Raw genomic sequence first — 23193 nt, forward strand, 5'->3', positions numbered from 1 at the left:
ATCAAATGTGGTAGCTTTAAAGTAACAAAAAAATGTTGAGTTATTTATATTCTGACATTTCCATGGCTGGATCAGAAATACATTTCCAAATATAGGTTATTCCAAACAGATGATGGACTAAACAAAGCACATGAGCCCCTTTAGCTGTGTCACCAACAGGGAAAAGTTAAGCTACATGTGAATTGAAGTGTTTTTTCAGTGTGTGCAAAGAGTACTGTCTGCAAAACCCAGTAATGAAGGACATACATGATTTTGTGATTGTTCTTTGGCAACTGGAGTTTTTTGTGGTACAGTATGGAAAAAACCCTTTTATTTATTAAGTATTAATTCGTATTTTAAGTCTCCTTAGATGTACATCCTCATCTACCTGCATTTGAAGGGTGCACGGCTCTCATCCTCTAGTGGAGATGTGTTTTCTCATTCTGGGAGAAAATGCTGTTCTTATCTTCTGCTGTTTTGTGCAGAAGATAGGACAATAATCCCGAAGGGAGTGTGCGCAAAGATTGGCAGATAGTCTTCACAGTTACCTTTCAGAAACTTCACCTAATCTCTAGAAAACCTTCAGTAGCAAGGAATCTTGTTTTGTAGCACATCATCCTGCAAAAAAGACCACTTTGCTTATAGGGCAGCATTCCTCCAAAAGAATTTTGGAAGAGGACATGTACACACTCCTGGCTGTAAAAACTATGCTATCAAAATGGTGATGCTTAATTCATAGCACTTTGTTTGTGTGTGCCTGTCTACATATTGTGCAAGATGATACAAGTGCATACAGACTGAGGATGCAAATGTAAGAATGGGAGGCATTTTGTGTTATCAAAATGTCACCAGAGAACAGATGTTAAATTAGATCATGTGAATCATCCATATGTTTTGCTTTCCAATAGGATACCAGCTAGGCTATAATTAATATTTAATCCATAGCAATTGTAAAGTTACATAGGTGATGTATTTGGCTTATGTGAGATCAGTATCTAGCCTGAATGCTCCCCATCCAATTTAGTCACCTCTGGAACTTTTTAATACACTTTACATTGGCAGCAGAGATAAGAAATGTTGGCTGAAAATTCCTCATAGACTTTCCTAAAAATACTAAGCTAAATTGAAAATCATACCATTCTGTATGTTTTCTGGTGTGACCATATGTAAATTTTCAAAGTAAAATATAGGTTAATGCACTCTTTGCAGATGCATTTCACATCATGTTATTTCTGGTTCCCAGAGTGAACCTAACTGGTCTGATTAGGACTTCAGTAATGATTTTGTATTACTATAGCGAACTAAAGTTATATGTTCTAAAAGCTTGGGAAAAACAAATGCCTGAACAAACTACATCTGGAAATGCCTGTACTAATCAATCCAGGCAATGTTTCCACCTTTGAAAATGGGAAAACAAACCTGTGTCAGCCATATCAGATCTTGAGTAAACCCTGCTGCCCTTCAGAAAAGCCAGACTGTGGCATTTCTAGTCATAGAATGAGAAATTGTCAAAGTATTCCTCAAACACACTGTTCAGTGCTGAAAAACCAAGTATTTAAGAATCATTAGCTACAAGAACAAAGTGTGAAATACCTGCTGTAAAAACTTAAAACATTGCTTGGATATCCAAATAATTTGGCTGAATTTTGACCAAATGCAGCCTAGGCCACAGGTCTGATCTTCATTCTCCCCTAGGCAAAGAACACTTTAATTTAAAAAGTTTCATGATGATGTAGAGTTGGATTATTGCAGAACAGTGTTTTTCCTAGTGGTTACAATAGATCTGAATTGTGCATTTTAAAACAGGTTGTTTATAATGCATTTAATTGTGTTTTTTGCCCATACAGACTGCAGATAGTTAATCCCAGGACTCTTAGGAGGTTCCTGCCTTAAAATAAAAACGTTCTTTGCTTTGCAGTTAGACTGGACTTTACACAGACTAGAAATGACAAATCAGATAAAACTAAGAGTAATCCACCTTCTCAAGTGGAAGTGAAGCCATTGGTGGACTCTTATATTTTCTACATCATTTAGCTTTGAGTCTCTGTCCTTCCACATGCTCCCCCAGGGACCTCCTTGCAAACTACAGGTTCTGCCTACAAAGAGCATTGCAGCATTGGTGGTAGAACTAGACTGTCGAAAAGGCAATCCTCCTGGTATGTAAGATTACATATCAGTTAGGTTCATTTTTCCCAGGTTTATTTCCCATTCAGCAGTTCTGACCCTTCATGAACTGCTGTCTATGAATATGTTCGCCCCTCCTTCCAACTCCGTCCATAAGGAGTTACAGAAATTATTGTTTTGATACTGTTCAGTAAAAATGTATGAAAAATAAGCTCAGTATGCTTGAGAGCAATGACTTAGCAGCCCAATTATCAGTATGCAAGAAGAGTTTGACTTTGTCCTTTGTCTTTAACTAAAATCAGGGTTTAAAATTTAAATAAAATGGTGAATCTCTTCAGAAAAAAAAAAAAAAAAGAAGTAACTAGCTGTTAGTGAAGACATTGAAGTAGAACCAAGGAACATTAAGATATTGATATACTTTTGAGTTACAGCAGTATCAGTATTACAATGTTAGTGTGACTAACTATTTAGTAGGGAACTCATACTGTGTTTTCTGATATATAAAAGTCATAATTATTAAAGACAGGGATACAAGGACATATGGAGCCCAATTCCCAGGGTAAACCCCTGGACTTTGCTTGCCAAAAGCATATCAGAATTGTTGACTGACCATAAACAAAAGAAAAGAAGGTGGGTAAAAGCATTCGTCTGTTTAAGAAGTCATCTGTAATTAAATATATTACTTTGCATTGTTATTGTTACATGAATATTGAAACCAAGGAAAACTAGTTGTACATGGTGATATGGACCTTCCGTCTGTGGAAACATTAACAGTGACTATGCCAGGGGAGTATATTTTACCATCAGTAATCTGGTTATAGGAAATAAACGGGTCCACACCGAAACAGTGCAATTGCCAAACTGACCTACAGGTGGAGTAGGAAAAATAACTAATGGAAAGGAACAGGAAAGACCTTATTAATAAAGCTCACACAGGATTTCATCTGTCACTGAACAGCAGCAGACTGAGATCCTTCACTTGCCCAGTTACCACACACCTTTGAGATGGGTGATCAGGGACTGGCTCATCTCTGCCAGGTGTTTTGGTGGGACAAGTCTTGAGTGGAGGGTGGCTTTGAGCCCCTGTGCAAGTGGTGCTGCCATAATTCAGTGAGCCAGCATCAGGATAGCAGTGCTCCCCAACCTACACAAGCTTCTGAGCCTGCTCATTTTTCACATGCTCATTTTAATGCTACAGAAATAATTGATTTGGGATCTGGTTATCTGAGGAATACCCATTTTCCCTTAGCAAAACAACAAAGACGCTTCCAGGAGCGTAATTCAAACTGAAGCCATTTTGATTTAAATAAGAAGAGGCTGCTGACACTGAGTTCCCTGTAAAGGGTCCTGGATGCTGGGATTAGCTGAGCCTCCTGGAGCCTGAATTTGTCAGTCTTTTAGACACGTTCTTCATTTTTTTACACTAATGTGAATAATGAGGAGCTTTACAAAAAGCTGGAGCCATGCCAGTGGAAAAGTGATGGAAATAAGACCAGAATTAGTCTGGTGGAAATCTATGGGAGTTCAGCCTGTGTTTTATCTGTGGGGCAACTGTTGGCAGGCAAGAAATAGTTGTAGGTTGCTTTAGCTGTCACTCGGTACACTGTAAATGCAAAGCTCCTAGCGATGTGTCTCGAGAGTCATAAATAAATAAAACATTAATGAGTGAATAATGCATAGACTTTCAGTGGAGTGGAAACATTGCTAAGCACATGCAATCACAAAGAAGCACACAGATGCTGTATTACAAAACCAAAAAAATGCCACTCAAAAACCCATCAAAATTCCCCCCAAAAGAAACACCACCACAGGCAGGCCACTTATCACTTGTGGATAACATGTGAAGAAACCAGATTTTACTTTTGCTACATCCAGCTCAATAAAGAATGCTTTTTTGCTGAATCTGTGAGCTTCAGCTAGACATAGATGTTCTCTGCTTTCAAACAGTTCTGAATTCATTTTTATGGTTATTCATTATGTCTAGATATAGAGGGTCACTCCACTCTGAAATACTCTGTTAAATGCATAAATATTTATTCCAACAGATAAACGGAGAAAGTTCTTTTCTGGCAGGGTGCTTGTTGAAAAATTTCCACCCCTGTCTTGCTACACTCATGCCATTTTTGCAGGAACCAGGGCATTTGTCCAAGACATTTTGAACAAATACGTCCTTTTTTTTTAAACCTGTTCAAGCAGAGAAACTGGTTTCTTAGGTACCTTGACCGAAAGGATTTAACAAAGTCTTGCCAGGATGGGAAAAACAGAGGGAGCCCTCACCTGATAGACGGGAAAAGGCATATAAAAGTGCACCTTCGAAATGCACTTTAAGTAATGTTAGATGCATGACATCTGAGCAACCAGGGGTAGACACAGCAAACTATGATATAAAATGGTATTCTCACCCCACTGCTGCTTCTCGCTTTCACCCCAGAACACATCATTTCAGCTTCTTTTACACTTAAGCAGCTTTTGGGGAGCTAAGTGGCTTCTGAAAAAGAAAACCACAGCTTTTGGGCAACAATGAGGAACATTAAGTCTGTTCAGTCCCATGACTGAGATAATGGAGTGACCCTACAGATAGCCCTGTGAACACAACTGCGTCAGCATGAGCGGTGCTTCCCAGTTTGTAACATGCAATCTGGGACCTGGGAAGAGTCACCGAAGAATCGCAGTATTGCTTTTTCCAGGATGTCAATGTTTGAAATAAAAATCCTTGGATTTACTGCACTGAGTTGTAAATTTTGAGGTTCTTCTGACAAAAATGCTGGAGGATATGTGGTTTTTCATATTTCCAGGACTGTATTTGCTGTATTTCCCTCAAAACACAAGGTCTGTTTTTCTCAGAACGAGTGAAGGGCAGGTGCTTAAGCACATTCTTACTTTGGTAGCTGCAGCTTTAAGGCAAACAACATGAGATTTGCAAGTGGTAGAACAAAGAGATATTTCTGACACTGAAGTAATTTCTCTAACCATATTCTTTTTCAGGTGTCACTGCTATACAAATACACTCTTCTGCAAACATTTAACTTAAGACTTTACCCTTTAGCATGCCTTTTAATACACATCTTCTGGTTTCTTTCTCTATAAGTTTTGCTCAAAATTACTCATGTTTGTTTCTCCTCCATCCCACAAACTATTCCTTTTGCTTTTAAAAACTGGGGTTTCTATTTCAAGGTAAATTACAATGTAATTAGATTTCTTTTATTATATTGGTGCCCAGTAAAGCTCAGTTAGGCACATTTCCAACTAACTTAGGTTACCCTAGCAAGCATTATAAAATCCGAGGAAGGTGTTCCTCTAAATGTTGAGTTTTGGTGTTTAACGTACAGCAACCATACCCCAGGACAATTCAGAAGTTAAAATCACTTCTTCAGTGGGAAAGAACAGTTGCTGCTGAGAGAGAAAGGCACTTCAGCTCTTCTGTTACAGACCTCCATTTTACCTGGCATTCAGTATGCCATGATATTTAGAATTGGTGAAATCTCACATTTCTGTAGGATGCTTTGACTGACATAACTCCAGTCTAATTTGAGTTTAATATACCTTTTAAATTAAGGTTTCTGCTGTGACCACAGGCCCTCACTCATTAGAAAGGAAGAACTGAGAAGGGAGTCGGGGATGAGGAGTGCTGGGTTGCATCATCATCTCTCCCTTCTAGGCACACAAGGAAGGGAGCAGAGGCAAGTGATGTCCCTCACTTGCTTTTCCCAAGCATGGGAGTTACAGTCTCCCTGCTGACACAGTCTGTGTTTTCTCCAGGATCCCTGTGGCCAATTATGTGATGATTTAATTGTTTACTTACCTCATGACAATAAATAATGCATAAGATGAAGACTGTGCTGAGGGGGAGACTGTAACCCAGCACAGTTCACAGAGATGATCCCTGCAGCTGATCCCCTTCCCTGTGGAGGCAGCTGCTTGCAAGACCCACAGCAGACCATAGAGGCAGCTATGCTGGGGGTAATTTCTGATTTTGTGTTCCCTAACATTGCCTTGAGCACCTCTTAACCTTTGTGTTGGATTAATAAACAACAGTTGTGGCCTTTCACTGGAATTTATGCAAAATTATTAATCTAGGCTCATCTAGTGTTCCCATTGGTATCCTTGTCAGCATACAGTAGAGACACCAGCTCTACTACCATGACCCCTGTGACTCACCATCCCTTTGGCCACCTCTGATGTCCAGCAGGACTGAGGGAACTCTCACACTATACTGAGGCACTGAGAGTCCATCCCACTGGCTAGGGAAAGATCTGCTTGCAGCACAGGGGGCATAAATGCCAGCCAGACATTTTTGGTTACGACATGCTGCTGTTGGGTCAGCACAAGCACCCGTGTAGCACATCCACCTTAAGCTTGTCAGCCTTTAATTAGCTGTAAGAAGGAACAACTGAAAAGTTCCTCACGGTAACTGGGAGCCTGCCTGGAACTAATCTCCTTCTGTATCGTGCTGTGCAAATTCAGGTTGACCCACCCAAGGAGCAGCTCCCTGCTCCCATTTACCAGGGTGCTCTCTCAAGTTCAGGCTTTCTATCCTACACAAATAAAAATTATATGGTCTTTCTCTGCAATGCCTAATAGAAAAAACCAAACAAATCAAAACCAAAACCACCAAGTGAAACCTCTTTTAAGTTAACAAATGCAGTTTTCTTTCTGTAGAACAAATGCAGCCAGCCAAGGCATATGATTTAACAATAAAATTCAGGTGTTGTCACAGAAAAAGTGACATTAAAGCTGCTGTTGCCAACAAAAAGCCTAGTATCCCTAATTACCTACATGTATTTGCGTCACTACTACATAAGCCACAAAAGAATTTCAAATATCAATATCCTTCACCATATAAAATCCCTCTGTACACAACAAGACTGTCAGGAGACATGAAGTAGCAGTCCTCCTTTTTTGATCCAAGTACAGGCAAAGAAATGTAGGAAGGGTACATTTTCAACCCTCCCTCCTTTGAGTTTTCTGTCAGCTTATTTCCCTGTTAGATCTGGAGCAGTCCAGAGCTGCCTCTGAACACACAGTTGTATTTAAATACAGACCACTCATCCGTAGCTTGCTCTCACGTTTTCTCCCTCTTCGGGCACACTGTTTCACTCACAAGCAGGTGTTGGAGCTGGAGCTGTGTTGTTAGCAAGAATGCAGTGGGAAACATGTTATCCACAGCACAGTGTCCTTGATAATATGGTGAGGACATTGATCTTAAGCTCCATGAAAGGAACCAGCGTATGAACAGGAAATGTTCACATTCAAACATTTACTCTAGATAGCTGACAACACTGATTTCTTCAGTGCATGCTTCTTAGTAACTATAAAAGTGAAGTGTTCAAGTACATAAAAAAATAATATGGCCCGTAGTGTTAGCTCTGGTGTAGGCTGACTAAAAGCCTGGGCTCAACTTTACACCTTTTACTGCAACCAGGTACCCTGAGACAGTGGGAGAATGCACAGTGTTCTGTCTCTCTTGTGGGGAAACATTCCAGCCAGTTGCAGCTGCAATGGCACTTTGGAAGGGGAAGAAGTAGGAAGGAGAGGAAGGAAGTGCAGAGGGGCTGCTCCCCCAACTGTCGCAGCACCCAGCAGCTTGCAGGGGCAGGCTGCAACCTCTTTGCCTGGTTCCTGCCAGAGGTGTCTAAACCTCCATGCCATGAACGGTTGACGAAGTTTGCCTTTTAAGTCAGAAAACCAGGGATTAACAAATCTAATGCAAAGTGTCATGAGCAGACCTGCGTGGCTGCTGCTTGTTACTCCAATATTCTTTTACCTGTCTCATTTCCTGCTGAGAGCAGTTGGTTTCTGTCATACCTGTTGTTCTGCAAGGATTATGGAGGTTACTGTTGTCAAAAAAACATTCTTACTGCTCCCTACCCTAGCCTTTAATTTCTGCCCTCAATGTGCTCCCTGCTCTGTGCTGGCACTCACATTTGAGAGGCAACTGGGTGAAAGCAATGAAGGAATCACTGGTTTAAGAAATAATCTTACTAAAAGAAAAACGTTAGTTTTCAGTCTGGGACAATTAATTGAGTACCCATGTGGTGACAAAAATGCTGGTGCCAACCTGCGGCAAGGAGAGTCATGAGATGGATGAGGGAGAGGACACATTGCAGTCACAGAGTCTGAGAGACAGGGATGAACATTTTCTCACAAAGGTGTGTCAACATACATGCGTGTGACACCCCAGCTGCACCCTTGCCTTTCCAGCCATAGCAAGAGAGGGAGCAAGAAAAAACACTAGAGACTGGCACTGTCACACAAAGACTCTCTGAGGCTTTGTCAGACTGTTCCTTCAGGAAAGAGACCCTGTCACAGTGTCACACCATATCTACACAACCAGCAGAACAAGCTGAGCACTTCTCAAGAGAGAAGTGTTGTCATTTAAAACATGATACCATCGTGTCAAAATAAAGATTTTCAGGGGAACAAGGCCACTTGCTTTAAGTCAGAAAAAATATTTTTAAGAAAACTTTGAAGTGTCTGATCATGAATAAAGAATAAAAGAGATGGAGAGAAAGTTTTCTACCGTATATTCTTGACTTAGGCTAAGTATAACAGTACAAAAAGCAGTAGAAATAGTAATTTAAAGCAAATGTAACATTTTCAATTAACTCAAGTGCATTTTAAAGCCAATTTCTTCTTTTCTATCGTGGGTTTGATCAAACTTTCTTTCTTTTATGAAAGGAGAAGTAAGTAAATGGGTGATAGTTCAAAACTCAAGAAATCATTCAGAAAGCCAAGTGGAGACTGCAGCTCTACTTGTGCCTGCATCACACACCTTAACTGTAAGTCATCATTCCTGGTCTGTAGGTATGGAGCAAAAGGGAAAGGAGGAAAAGGGAGCAGAGGAAATCAAAAGGACCTCAAGGAAAGTAACAGTGTTTGCTCTGGGTGTCATTTTTCTCCTGTACCCTTTCAGTCTTTTCCTCCTGAATAATCCACATTTTAAGTACTATAAGAAGTGTCTTTCCCTCCCTCAGCATGTTTGCAATCAGTGAGTTGTGCCCAGCACAGCCAGAGATAGGGAGTGACAAAACAAAGGCCTTTCAAACTAAGTACAGACATTCTCAAACTTCTAAAACATCACAGAGAAGACTCCATAGATCCCACACTATTTTATTTTGAAACAGAAATAACAGAAATCTTCCAAACAATGTGCAAATGTACATCAAGGGTCACCTGGCTCCTAGCATTAAATCACAAGCATGCTCAGGTGCATTGTGTCCCACGGGCTCTGTGACACAGGCTGTGGCTATGCACAGGCACTACTTCCATCTGCCTTCCATAAAACTTAATGTCAGGGGCTTAGAGACTGCCAAGAGGATATTGTCCTGCCCTACATTACATCTCCATTTGAGAAACCCCTATCTCTGACCATCTCCAAGTGAATTTCATATGTTACCTTGGAGCCTGTGGCCACAGAACATGAATCATTGTCCCATGGATTTGTTGCTCTGCTGTCTGAAATCAAGCCTGCTCTGGCAGGGACACCCTGAAGGGAAGCCACAGATGGAGGAACATGCCTAGCTGCTTCACAGAACCACTCAGAAAGGGGCACCAGCATGGCACAGGTCCATGCAGACACACTCCACTCCACAGGTGCCCTGCAGATTGTGGTGGTGGCTTTGTGGTCTGGCAAAAACACTGCTTGTAGGGAGTGAGAGTTTTTCAAAAGAGCAAAACTGCAGGAGGGAGTCCTGGGCTTGCTTCTTCATATGTCTTCAGAGTCCTCTCTGCCAAAACACCATAGGGAGGTGCCTTGGCCTTCCACAGTGTGAAATTTGATTTATTTTAATTGTTTCGTAGTTTTAGGGTTTTGTTTTTTGTTTGTTTTCTTTTTTTTTTGAGGGGGGTTGCATTTTATTGCCTCTTTTTTGCATTTTTTTGGGAGATTTTATTCTTGTTTTTTTTTGCTTTTTGATTTTGGGATCTTTTTGTTTTGCTTACTCTTCTTTTCCTTTTTTTTTTTGTTTTGTTTTTGGTTTATGGTTTAGGGTTTTTTTAACTTATGGATTTTGTTTTGAGGTTCTTCGGTTTGTTTTGCTTGCTTTTTTGTTGTTGGGGTTTTTTGTTGCTGTTGTTGGATTTTTGGGGGTTTTTCATTATTATTATTTTATTCTTTCCTCTTTACGTTTTGCTTTGCTTTTTGTTTGCTTTGCTTTGGAGCTTGGGGGTTATTTTTCTTTGTCTGCTTTCTCATCTGGGTGGGGGGAGGTGTGCGGGGTTGCGTTCATTTTTTCCCCCAGTCTTTTTCTTTCTCCCTTTTCGCTTGTTTTGGTTTTTTTTGGTTGTTTTGTTTTTTGTGGTTTTTTTTCCTCGCTTTCTCCTGTTCTCCGTCCTGGCGGCACACGCACACCCCCCGGCCGGCAGTGCCCCCCGGCCCCGCGGAGCCGCCCCGGGTGGCCCCGGCCCCGCGCGGGGCGGTCGCGGCCGCGGGCGGCAGCAAATCAGCGGGGCCCGGGCCGCACATAAGAAGGGCGGGCAGGGGCGGACGCCGTCCTTCCCGGCGGCGGCAGGATGCACCATGAGGAGCTGCCGTCCCTGCAGCGGCCCCGCTACGGCTGTGAGTGGGGTCGGGGGGGGCGCTTCGGGGCTTTTTCTTATTTATCTTTTTTTTTTTTTTTTTGTCCTCTTCCCTTGTCGGCTTTCTCTGTTTGATATCGAAAGAGCGACTTGAGGGGAAGATAAAACCCGCCCAGCAGACTGCGGCAGCTCGCAGCGCTCCGGCTCCTTTTAGGTTAGCTCGCAGCCGGCTCCGGCTGGGTTTTGAACAGGTTTTCATGGGGCTAGGTTTTGTTCTGCAACTTTCTGAATGGATTATAGCTATTGATTCCGCATCGCAGCTCGGTAGTTTTAGGTTAAAGCTTCTGGTTTAACTTTATAACTTGATGTTATAGGTATGGGTTTGGGTTACAACTTCGTAACTTGAGTTGTGACGGTAGGTTCGGGCTGTAACTTTGTAACCTTTGGATTATCACTGCGGAATTTCGGATTATAAAGTTAAACCTTGCTTTCTAATTTTATAACTTTGTTTTAGAACTTTGCCTGATTTCTAGTTTTATAACTTTAACTCAGAACTTTGTAACTTTAAACAATAACTGGGGTGACGAAAAGGACTGTGCAGGCACCAGGCATCTCTTTTCAGTGGAACTGTATGCACTTCCCAAACCTGCATTTAAGAAAAGCCCTGAAGCACCTTCACTCCTCCTGCTGCAGGGCTCTCTCGGCAATGCTGTGACGTGCTGGGATCCTTCACTCGGCTGTGCTTTTTCTGGCTCCCATGGGGCAGAGCAGGGCATGTGCCAGCCCTCCAAGAAATGCCTCTGATACTTCAGGCATTGGAAAACGTGAACATGCAAATGATTTGCAAAGCTCACAACAGCCCTGGCATCCTGTGGTCTAATGAGCCACTTCTCAGTTCTTATCATAGTAGCTTTGTTTAAAACCGGTTCTGAAATCTCTTTTTAGAAAGAAGCACAAAAACCCTTGACAATGTTAGGGGCCGCTTTGCTTCCACCTAGGGCAGATAGAAAAGGTGGTACTTGGCAGTGAGACCTTCAGCTTGGAGGATGCCATGTCTCCCTGAGTGTTTTCCTCTCTTGATGCCTGCCAGTTAGGGCAGTTTATGGAACCTGCCTGTAGGTTCAACTTTTATTTTACCCAGTAGACAGATGAGAGCCTTGTGAAGGTACATTCACTGGCTACTACAGGCATAGTCTGAGTGCCCATGCTAGTGTGCTAGCAAAGGTGGATATTTTGCTTGTGCAACCCATCTCCCAGTCCTCTCATCTGCTTGTGCTGTGGCACAAGTGGTTGGGCAGTGTCCAGGTGGTGTGTTGTATCATGCTACAGCCTCAGTTCATCCACTTTCCTGAGGTGCAGAAATGTACGTGGTGTGCCCATCAAGACTCCAGCAGCTGGGGTTTTCCTGTGCAGATCTGGTCTGGCTGGTCTGAGAAGATGTGAGTCTGGAGAGGTGAATGTTCCTAGTCTGACATGAATTCCAATGTAGCCAAAGATGAAGCTTTGACTTAAAGCAAAGGGCTCATCCTTTGTGCTTTGATTCCTGTCTGAGTGCTGAGAATGATTCACTTTGGTGTCAGAGCTCCTCAGAGTATTTTAAGGATCATAGGCCTTATTTATTGTAGGAAAGAATGACCATATTAAGGATGTTAAATAAAGTTTTAAAGATACAGTCTATCTTCTCAGTGGTTATGCTTTGCTATGAGGGTTCAGAGCATCTCGCTGTGGTGACCATGGAAAAGTTCGTGTTTTGAGTTGGTATTTAATCACCTGCCCCAGGGACAGGAGTAGATGCAAGCATCCTTCTTGTCTTTTCTAATGGTATCTCCCCTCTGATCAATACTGTCTGGTTGTTCAGGCTCTAGTAGTTATTCTGGCCTTCCCTGAGTAAGAGGCTACGGCTGCTGTACTAAACTGCATCCACTTTTTTTTTAGGATGGAGTTTTTTTCTGCAGGAACCTTTGAAATTACATTCCTTTCAAGGGACTAGGCAAAACCTCCTTAAATATGCCAAGCTGATAGCTCTACTTTTTAAAAAATACACCAAAGAACTCCATGGAGAACTCCATATTCCAAAGAACAAGCCATAACCTTGTCTGTAGTGACAAGAAGAGGTGCAAGTTTGGTTTTTTAGCCTGTGTCTAAAAAAATAAATATGCTTTATCTACACTGCATTTGCCTGCCATTTTGGGAAGAGGAGCGAATCAGTATTTTAAAAAGCCAAAAACAGAAAAGGCTACCTAACTAGAAAACTTACATTAGCACTATCTGAGGTCTTATGAAAGTCCATCGTAAGTTTTAGGTTCCCTGTGCAACTGAAACTGCACTTTATGTCACTGGCAAATGGTTCCCTATGTTAGGAACACCACATATATGCTGGATTTCCTAAAAGAATTATTAAGTTGTCGAAGTTAGGCTTTCACTTTTCTGAGACTCCTTGTTTTACTGATCTAGAAGTGTTTTAAGCATTTAACTTAACTTGGACTTTTGACTTTGGCTTCAGGCTCCTGGCAGAGTTTGTATATTGCTCTGAAGAACATTAGCATTTTACTATGATAATCTTCTGTAAGGCACTATATGAATCAGTGCATAGTTATCAGTAGCATTTCGCCTTGATAACTAGAGAGGAAGACATATGCAGATCTCAGCTACATTTTGTAGACTGATGAATACCACTGGAGGGAAAAAAGCATCCCTGAGCATAAGACCTTGCATAAGAATTGGGAAGACATGCTTCTAACTTAAAAACTATCTTTTCATTACAAGCTTTGCTAATATAGTAACTCGAAGAACATCTAGAAAAAAAAAATTCTCAGAGGTGATAATTTCCATCTTTAAAGTCAGAAAATAGCTGAATGAAACCAAACAAGGCAATCCCTTTTAGAGTGGGCACTAGTTCAGGATGAACATAGTTAATGGGAGAATCAGGAGCTCAGAGCAGTCTTTGACCCTTATCTTATCCTGGTAGGGCCACAGCCCTTGTGGCTTCTTGGACTGCTTATTGAAAGGTGCCTCCAGTTCTGGGTCTGCCAGGTCGCCAGTAGCTTAAAAGAGATGTGGTAGAGATTTCTGCTGGTGCTGCATTGAGCTCTTCAGACAGACATTCAGTACCATTTCCAGTACCAACTCAATAGAGAACATAAAATTACAAGAAAGCAGCTTATACAGCAGAAACCATGTTAACAGGAGCACTGCAACTGAATTTATGTAGCTGTTTCCCAATCTAACTACAACTGTTGCCTGGTTTATTTCTCAGTCCCAGCACAATCAGGTGCAGAGGTTCACAGAATTGCAGAGAATTGGCATTTGTTTGTACTATAACTAGAGCTATGAGCCATTTTTACAATAAAAATGTTTGGTGCTGTGGAAGATTATGAAGAGAAAAAAGTATAAATCTTGGATGTGTCTCACAGATTGAACATAAAGTTTTGAACATAGGAAGATAGCAAATCAGGCAGTGATGTATGTTTGAGAATGCCTATTTCCTGACACTCTTAGGTCTTTTATAGGTAATTTTCCCTGAAATCTGTGTGCAGAAAGAAATGCTGTAAGTTTTCATGAAATGTTTGAATGGCTTCACTGCACTTCCAGGAATGTAATAAAGCTACAGTAAGTGAGGCCATGAGTGTCTGGATTTGCAAAGGATTTCAAGCATTTCCATGCTCAGAGTAGCTGAATTAACATATGCCCCAAATCCCTGTGTACTGAGTGGGAGAGACACTTGCTTCATCATCATCATCAATCATCTATTGAAGACAAGCAGGTAAGAGTCTTCACCTCTCCTGCTGAACCCAGAAAGCCAGTTTCACTGTGCATAGATGATGGGTAAATACAGAGGAAAACTGACTTCGGTATCCAGTGATGAGGGCATTGCTTGTACTTCTTTCTCCTCCTGGCTCCCAGAAGTGCTACTGTTTGGCACTAGGAGTTAGGAGATAAGACAAATTACAAACATAAAGCTTCATGAGGGAGCACTGCTCTGCCTGTGGTGACAAGCAGGGCAAACTTGAAGTGAAACATAGCCCACGCCTCTCTGTGAGACTACACCTAGCTTCTTTATTCAGCAGGATGTGAAAGCTTGCAAACCAGTGGCTTTTCAAAAAGCTTTTAACATTAAAAAGCTATAAATTTTTCTGCATGCCTTTTAAGTGCAGAAATAAATGACTGTTTTTCAATTTAAAAGCAGGGAAAAAAAATCTTTTGGTAAAAGTTCCATAGGATTTTTCTAAGTGAAAACAGATGGGATTTCTTTAAGCTAAAAAAAAAAAAAACCAACAACCAACGTTACTCTATGCTATGCATATATACTCTTTTGGGTGTATACTTTCTTGTAGTGCTTGTGGCTTGTGAGAACACTTTTCTCCTTTTTTATTGATGGGTGTTATTTGGCAACCAACTACACTGTTTATCTCTTCCACTCTTTTGTAGGTTGCTAATAATTAAACTGCTGAATGAGAACTCAGAAAGTTTAACTGCTTTGTTGAACCAAGCGCACATAATTCACTTGGTAGGAGTGGTTCTCTGTGTGCTTTTTGTACAAAGCAAGTTCATCTCCCCTGAACTCTCATGGTAGGGAAAGGATAGAGCTATGTTACAGCATGCTTAAAACTACTTGAATGCTGTTGAAACAGGAAATCTTAATATTGTGCTGGAAACAGGATTTATAGCACGTAAGAGTGTGCTAGATCAAGTCCAATACTTGAGGCAGGGAATAGGAAGCATGCAGATTTGCAGCTCACCTATTCTGTTAAGTGGTGTTTCATTTTTTCTAGATCAAGATTTGCTTGATACTGTTGCTGATTCACGCTGACTATGATTTACTAGGAATAACTTTACATTTAAGGTAGAAAAAAAAAGCCTGGCAGTGACAGGCAGGACTGGTGGGTCATATTTCAATGGGATGATAAGCAAGTGTGCTCTCCTGTGCTCTGTTCCTTGCAGGAAATTATTAACCTGCTGTGTTTGCTTCATTTGTTCAGGCTATTTCGTTGTTTTTTTGGAACAAGTATCCTTGAACTACTGTGTGTTATGGAATGAAAGTGCAGGTGCTGGACAGGGGAGGAGCTGTACCCACCCTGTCCTGGGGCCCATGATTGTGGGGGCGAGGGCAAGGGCTGGGTGCCCCTATTCTGGGGAGGGGTGCCTGCTGTGGGCACCTCATTTGTTGATCTTGATGAGACAGGGGCAGGAGCTGTGTCCTGCATGGCTTGTTCATGGGTCAGCATTTCCTGCACCTTGGCACTTGTGCTCACCTTCAGAAAACAGTAATGTCCTCTTCAGCCTGGTGTGAGCTGTGCTTTCAAGAGGATTGACTGCTGGACACATACTGCCTTATTTTCACTGCTGGGGGAAGAAGGAGGCTGCTGAGTGTCTGACACAGGGACAGGGTTGTGCTGGAGAACAACACATTGCCCCTGGCACTACTCCAGTTGTGTTTTGCCAGTTACTGTGGCACAGGACAAGAGTTAGGGTTGTGGTCTGTGGTGGTAATGGGCTGGTGGGCCGGGCAGTGCCTGCAGGGTTCTCTGTGGTGGCCGAGGGCCTTGGCAGGGGGGCAGGAGAGGGAGGAAATTGGATACTGAACCAAAGGTGTTCATATAAACTCCACACAGCTTCTAAATACCTTTTGAAATGTGTGAGCAAATAAACAGCCATTAAGAACCTGTGCTGGTGGCTGATCTCCGTGTTAAATTATTGTTTTCTTCAAATTAATATGCACTAGCAAGAAATAGTTATCCAGAGGAATTATGTCAGTTCTTTGTTATCACTTATTGCCCAAGTTGAGGTTGTCCAGCTACGAATTCTTCAGGAACCAGATTCAAGGAGCACTTCAGAGATCTGACTCTCAACCATTGACAAACTGCTGACAGCCCGTAAGACTTGCTGCCTCAAGGTGTGGTCCAGCCCTGCCAGCCAGTGAGGCTACAAAGCTGTCAGAAAGTACTGTCCTCATCTCAGATGCTTGTCTTAGCCTGGGTGTGTGCTCAGCAGTCAGTGGTTTCTGCTAAAATGAGTGATGAAGAATGTGGTCTCTGCCAGTTCTCTCCTGTGGACTCTGACCTGCTTCTTTGAAAGTGCAGTAAAAGCTTTTGTGGCATACAGGAAGGTGTTTAAACTAATTCTTACCAGGTTCCAAAGTCTGAAGAGCAATTTGTAGTCATGCATGCTATCAATCCTCTACTGTCTGTTTCTCCTGAAAATTAAGGATATCCTCCTGCATTTGTGCTTAATTTGTAAAGCTGCTCAGTAAACTGGTTATATTTGCAGGATTGGAGCCTCAGAGCTTCTAGGAGCACAACACAGATCCAGGGGCAGTTGGAATGGGAAATTCCTAAACTCTGTACAGAAGTGTGCTTCGTTAAGGCAACCACCTTATATCGAGGGTTGTAAGGTTAAACTATAGACCAGTAAATGTTTCACTGGTGTTTTTAAGGGGTTGTTTCAAAGATGTTTTGGGGAATCATAAATATTACAGGAGATATCTGTGCCTAATCTGATTGAAGTGATTAGAAACAAGGTAAAAAACCTTGAAAACTAAACAAGGACATGGGTCTGCTTTGCCGAGAACACAATCTTGTGCCTAGGGTCATTATCTTTAATGAGAAAAGTTGCTGGTTTTAACTGCTGTTAATTACATTGGGATCCAATCTCCTGCCTTGCTGCAGGATGCTGTAACTGGTGAGGTTTCAGCAGCCTGAGCATGCCAAAATGTCTTCAGCTGCTGTGTCACACTGCTGTGGTCTTCACCTCCTGCCAATGCTCATATGATGGCATGAATACCCAATCTGTCAGGAAGCTAATCTCTCCTTGCAGAGCTGATTTGCATTGCTGGATTTGCAGTCACCTCTTGGCCTCTTCAAGGGGTGACTGCAGGTCTCACAGCTCTGCTTGCTGGCCAAGGCAGGACGACTCTAACCAGGTGGGACTGTAGCAGGCAGAATTTAAAGGTGTTTAAATCGCTCTGAAGCTGCACTCTGAAGCTGTGATTTTGAGTATGTTTTCAGTCAGCTTTGCTGGTGCAAGAAGCAATCTTGACTCTTCTAAGGAATTATTTTTGGCTGGATTAGGTCCTCAGTCTGGCTTGCAGTATGAACCCACAGGCAGGTCTGCCAATATGATGTAGTAGCTGGAGCAGGGGTGAGCACAAGCAGTTGGAGGAATGGGAGGTCAAATTGAAGTTGTGCTACCGCTGCACATAGACGTCTGGAAAGCATGTGTATGGTAGGGCAGGAAGACATGCAGGCAGAGTTCAAGAGCAGACTGGGGCACACAGGAAGGAGCATCACGTGCATCATCATGATCTGCCCCTAGCTGCCTCTGCTGTGGTGCCACTGACACTCTGGTGCCCTGTCTGCCTGCTAAGACTGGAGCTGCTCTCAGTTCTCCTGTTGCCCAGGGAGTTTTGAATTGCAGAATTGTTTTTGAAGTAATTTTGTCTTTAGTGCTATAATTTCATAAATCCATGTCAGTAAAGGCATGGCAGTGTTTGCAGGCAATGCTACAGTGGCAAGAAATTGTAAGAAACTGCATGAATACTAGACTACTCAAAGAGAGAAAAATAAATGTTTTTTGTACATAAAGTAAGATTCAAGATGCTTTTTCAACCCTTTTTTTGTTGCTGTTAAAATTACTCTTGACTTACAGGGCCTCAAAACCATGGGGATGAGATGTAACTTGTGGTATGTGCTGCTTATCTCTGGGATTTTTAGTTTTTCAAGCCCAACTGATTTACCCAAGTCATAGCTGGATGGTCTCTATTCAGTGGTAAACAAGTCTTAAATTCCGTATGTTTTCAATACAGTATAGCAGAACAAATAATCATTGAAATATCAGCATGGGTATGCTGTGGTGTAACTGAAAAGGAACATGAACAAGTACTGTGTAGAGCGGGGATTACGTTTAGATAAATCTGTGACAGAGCTTTTACCGTGCAAAAATGATCAGCTGTTTTAAGAAAACCAGACACATAATAAACATGATTTCATTACGTATGAACTGAGAAGTTGAGCACAGATTTCTTCACTATGATTTAGTGGAGTCTGAGAGATGAACTAGCCTTGGTCTGTCATTTGAAGTTGCATGGCATCTGACTACTGAAGGTGGATAGACAGCTTACCATGCATGGATTGCATGTGACTGCCTGCTACTTTGAATTTGTATCACCTCTGGCTATGGTAATGATGTTTAACAAATTGGTTAGAATAGTCCAGAAAATATACAGCTTTTATCACATGTAAAGCAAGCCCCTTGCGCTCCAACTTCTATCTACATACAGAAAATGAGAAGTAAGACCACGTGGTTTTGCTGCAGATTTCACTGATATGAGCTGTTATAGAAAAAAATGAACAAAATTTACTGGTATTGTGGGTAGTAACAGGTTAAAGAAGGGCTGCTGGTGTTTTCTATAGCACTGAACCACGGCAATAACTCTAAGTAGTTTCCTTTTTCTTTTTTTTTTTCCCCCCCACGCTTCAGCAAAATTAAGTAGCTTCACAAATGTTTGCAGAGGTTTCTGGTGAAAACAGGTGGATTTCTGTAATGTTCATCTGTATTCTTTTTTCCTAAAACCACGTCAGGAAGATGCTGACTGGTAGGCTGCTTCCATCCAGGCTGCAAATGCTGCCCATTGACAGGCTTATCTGGTCTTCCCAAAAGGATGAAGAAGTGAGCAGTCAGAATTGGTCTCTGCTAGCTTCTTGGATGCATTTCAGATGCAAATTTACATGTGATCAAGTTATTTTAATATCATATGCTCCAGATATAAATTATAGACTTTCTTGGAAGTTGACTATTTGCATGAAAACTGTTACGAAATAGGTAGGAGTTATTTCACTTGTGCTCACACTTCACAGCCTGAGAAATAGTTCCCATATTGAATCGGAATGGTAGAAACTCACCTGGGCAAGATACTGCTCATGGAGTAACTATTTTTTTTTTTTATATTGCTCTGTTCCCTCTAGCAACTGTAAATGCCTTATTATAAGGAGGCTGACCATAGAGTGTTAGTTGGAAACCAGGGCAAAGCTTGGAGGAGGAACTGTTACAAGTCCTAGCAAAAGTCTTGATTTTTGAGGTAGTGCTTCAAAAAAGGAAACAAACTGCAGCTCTGCAAAAGGTTATAAAATTCTATACTCAACCCTTAAGCATGCAAATTTTTTTGTTGAGTAGAGACTTCAAAAATTGCAAACACATAACTTAGTTTGATGTTAAGTTCATGTGTGTTGCTTGTAGCATGGTTGCCATAACAGTGATTGAATGCTGGTTATGCCTCCTTTCTTTTAGTGGTCTTGGCATTGTTATTTCAAGCAGAATGCTTGTTGTGAGGTGTTTACACAACACTTCTGATGTGCTCTTGATATTTTATTCATGATTGATATTTATTTAGCATTGACATGCAATGCTTTCATTAGAGAAAATTAATTCAAGGTAATGAGGAGACTGTCCCTGTGGTCAGTATTTACTCCATTAATCCAAACTTTACTTTGGGCTCTGGAGTAGACATAAGCAAATAACTTGAAAAATTAAGTTATTCAAGATGAGATTGACAAAGTTTCTGTCAGTTTAGAGGAAATTCAGTAGAACAAATAGTTATACTTTGAAACTTATGAATGTATGGTTTGGGCAAAAATTTATCTTCTCAGTGCAGCTGTCAACATGTAGTCCTGGAAATGAAGCACTTGGTTTATTGATAAGTTAGGAGGAACATCTGGCTCACTCTGTATCTGATGATTTTGCAGTGGTATGTGCAATGGTAGATGTGTCATTGTCAGGCAGAGCAGTTTTGAGTCTCAGCAAATAGATACTGGATATACTGAGTGAAAAGATAAGGGTTTGTCAGTTCTTTTCAAACCTTGCTCAAAAGTTTGTTATTCAAGGCTCAAACCTTTCGTGATTTTTGTTCTCTCCTATGGTTTTAACTCCTCATGATGAAGGAAAAAGTAATTCATATTAATGGATATGGATGTAAATGAGAAATAAGAGTCAGAATTGTCCACAAGCACTGTGGGCAAGTGTCCCACAAGTAACATCTGCCTACCTGTACAGTGTACTCCTGAAGTGACCTAGCAGGAAATACTGGGAGGAGGTTATGCTGGAACCAGGAATGCCAGCACCAATACCTCAGCAAACACTTGCCTACTGTGTAGTGGAGGCAGTCAAGCAGGCTTTGAGTGATAACTGAGGTCGTTGCTGGCATGGGACTGCCTCTGAACTGGATACCTTCACAGGTACACTGCCTTCCTGCAAAAATTTATCATCTCATGCTTGAAGCAGAAACAAAGAATGTACATCTCCATCCACTGCATCTTTCTGACTCTGTGTGGACCAACACAGTTGACAAAGCCGCAAGGTTTTGGGGTGATATTTTAGCTCTTGAGCCTGATGTTGCATCTCCATTCATTATTTGATGGTTCCTCCTTGTGCTGGGTCATCCCAGCTGCAAAAACTGCTGAGTGCACAGCAGTTTTGGGACATACTGCACAAGCAGCTGAGCTGCCTTCCAGGGGGAACCAGGAATGCTGGAGGGAAGGTGAAAACTAACATTGCTCTGTTCAGTGTCTGCCTCTGGGTGCGCAAGGGCTCTGCTCATCACCTAAACGTACCATTTCAGCATTTTGTAACATACAGCATTTCTCTATGTTCTTGTGAATTTTGAGCCATTTTTTGTATTAAAATAGTTCAATCTCATTCTATGAGTCTGTAGGTGCAGATTAAATTTTCAGTTCTATTATCCCTAATGCTTACGGTGTTTTTTTTCCACTAAGATTAAAAAAAAAAAAAAAGACCATTGTGCCTGTAAATCAAGGAATTTGAATTACAAACTTTGAAGATACTGTGACTGTAATAATTATTTAGGGATGAAAAAACAAGCAGTCAGAGGCAAATGTGTTCTCCAGGTTTGAAGCTGCAAATTTGTGGCATGCATATTCACATGTTGTATTTGTATCTTGAAGGGAAAATGTGCTGCAACATTTCAGGTGTTTTCCGGAGCACCTTTCAGAGTTTGGAAAGAGTGAAGCAGATGGTTTATTCAGATCTTGGTAGAAGGACTCTGCAACAGACTGCCTGGGAAAGAAGCAGGAGATGATGAGTTGTCAAAGGAAGAATGAAGACCAGATATCAGGGCTGAGAGTTTCTACACTGCAGTCTTTCTCAAGATGATTTCCAATTACTCAGTGATTAAGTGGTGCTCTTGCTTATGGCTTTTCCTAAAGAGGTGTTTCAGTCCTCTGAAATTTCATGATTCGTAGCAAGATTCCTATTGCTTTTGTCTGAGTTACTCAGTGACAAAACACAGCTTTCTTCTCAAATTCTTTCTTTTACTCCTAATTCCCACTTGTCACCCTACTTGTTCTTTAAGGTACACCTTACCACAACTTTCAGTTGATTATGGTACTGAGGGTTTGGTGATAGGAAGCTTTTTGATGTCAGTTCTCCAGTGATCTGAATATTGAATCCATTTGGTAACTCTTTCCTCCCAAACAGAATACCGTGTTGGACTTCTTTCAAGAGGTCTGAGTGGCTCATGCCTTCCCCTTTCTCTTATTTCCCCTGTCCCTGTTTTTGTCTTCCTCCTTTCTTCCATGCAAGACTAGCCCTTCTCTAATCAGCCACTGGATAGTAGAGGTTTACTACAAGTCTATCCATAAATCAGTGTTCTGGCCCCAAACTGTAATGCAGATCAGCTTTTTGACACTTTCAAGACTGAAACAGAAATTGAACAAGGTCCTGATTTTGCAAAACATCCTGTGCAGCATTTGCAGGGTATTATCTTAATTGGTTACTGTTTAAATGGCCATCAGTCTTTTGAATTTCTACTGAAGAATAACAACAATGACAGAAAAACCTTGTGTTATGCTCTTCCTTTTGGTCTTCAGCTAGTTTGCCTTTTGGTGAAGCATCAGTAGCTATCATTAGACATGCCTACCTTCTTCAATCTCTAGGGTTCCTCTTTGCCACAGTAAGCCTTGTACTTTATTCTGATCCTGTGTGTTGGCTAAGATGTCTTAAACAACATAATTAGGGTGATCTTACTGCTGCCAGTTTAGAGGCTCTACTATGCAAATAGTAGCTAACAGGAGTGTAATAGAGGTGTGGGTGGACAAGCCTGAATGTGGGTTTCCTGCTGCCACTGTAGTGAGTTCTGCCTATGCCCTGCCCTTCCTACTGATGGTCTCCAACCCCACTTTCCTGTTCTTCCACTCTGATTCTGCAGTAGCTTTCTTCTCTTTGCTCAAGACACCAATGTTGATGGGTGGGGTTGTGGCCACAAGCAGCAGCTCTGTGACTACACATAATGAAAGTTGTCTTTGGGGCTCCGCAGAAGGCTGCAGGCACATCACCTTTTCCTGTTAAGTTGCTGTGACTCCAATTCCAACTTCTTGCATAAGGGTGAATGCCTTTTGGAAGAGCTTTTTTTTTGCCTGATTGTCATGGTATTTTACTGTCCGCATATTACTCACCCTCTTAGGTAGGTGTGTGTCTGCACTTGACTTATAAATATACCTGCAGTTCTTTTCAGAGAAAAATGAAATATAAACTGCCTAACGCTAGAAATAAATTTGATGGCATTTG

General features: G+C 41.6%; 1 protein-coding gene across 5 annotated transcripts in view; it reads left to right on the plus strand.

Annotated features, from left to right (window-relative positions):
- The first annotated feature begins 10595 nt into the window (after positions 1 to 10595).
- Positions 10596 to 23193, plus strand: part of IQGAP2 (IQ motif containing GTPase activating protein 2) — a 128093-nt gene continuing 115495 nt past the window's right edge. For all 5 annotated transcript variants that reach the window (XM_027709943.2, XM_039384532.1, XM_039384533.1 and 2 more), the window contains exon 1: positions 10596 to 10660. In XM_027709943.2, the coding sequence (XP_027565744.1) occupies positions 10615 to 10660 (46 nt within the window). In that variant the 5' untranslated portion in view covers positions 10596 to 10614. The remainder of the gene's footprint in view (positions 10661 to 23193) is intronic.

Source organism: Pipra filicauda, unplaced genomic scaffold (assembly GCF_003945595.2).
Source record: "Pipra filicauda isolate LSUMZ 115617 unplaced genomic scaffold, ASM394559v2 scaffold35_size7292922_pilon, whole genome shotgun sequence".
Classification (NCBI taxonomy): Eukaryota; Metazoa; Chordata; class Aves; order Passeriformes; family Pipridae; genus Pipra; species Pipra filicauda.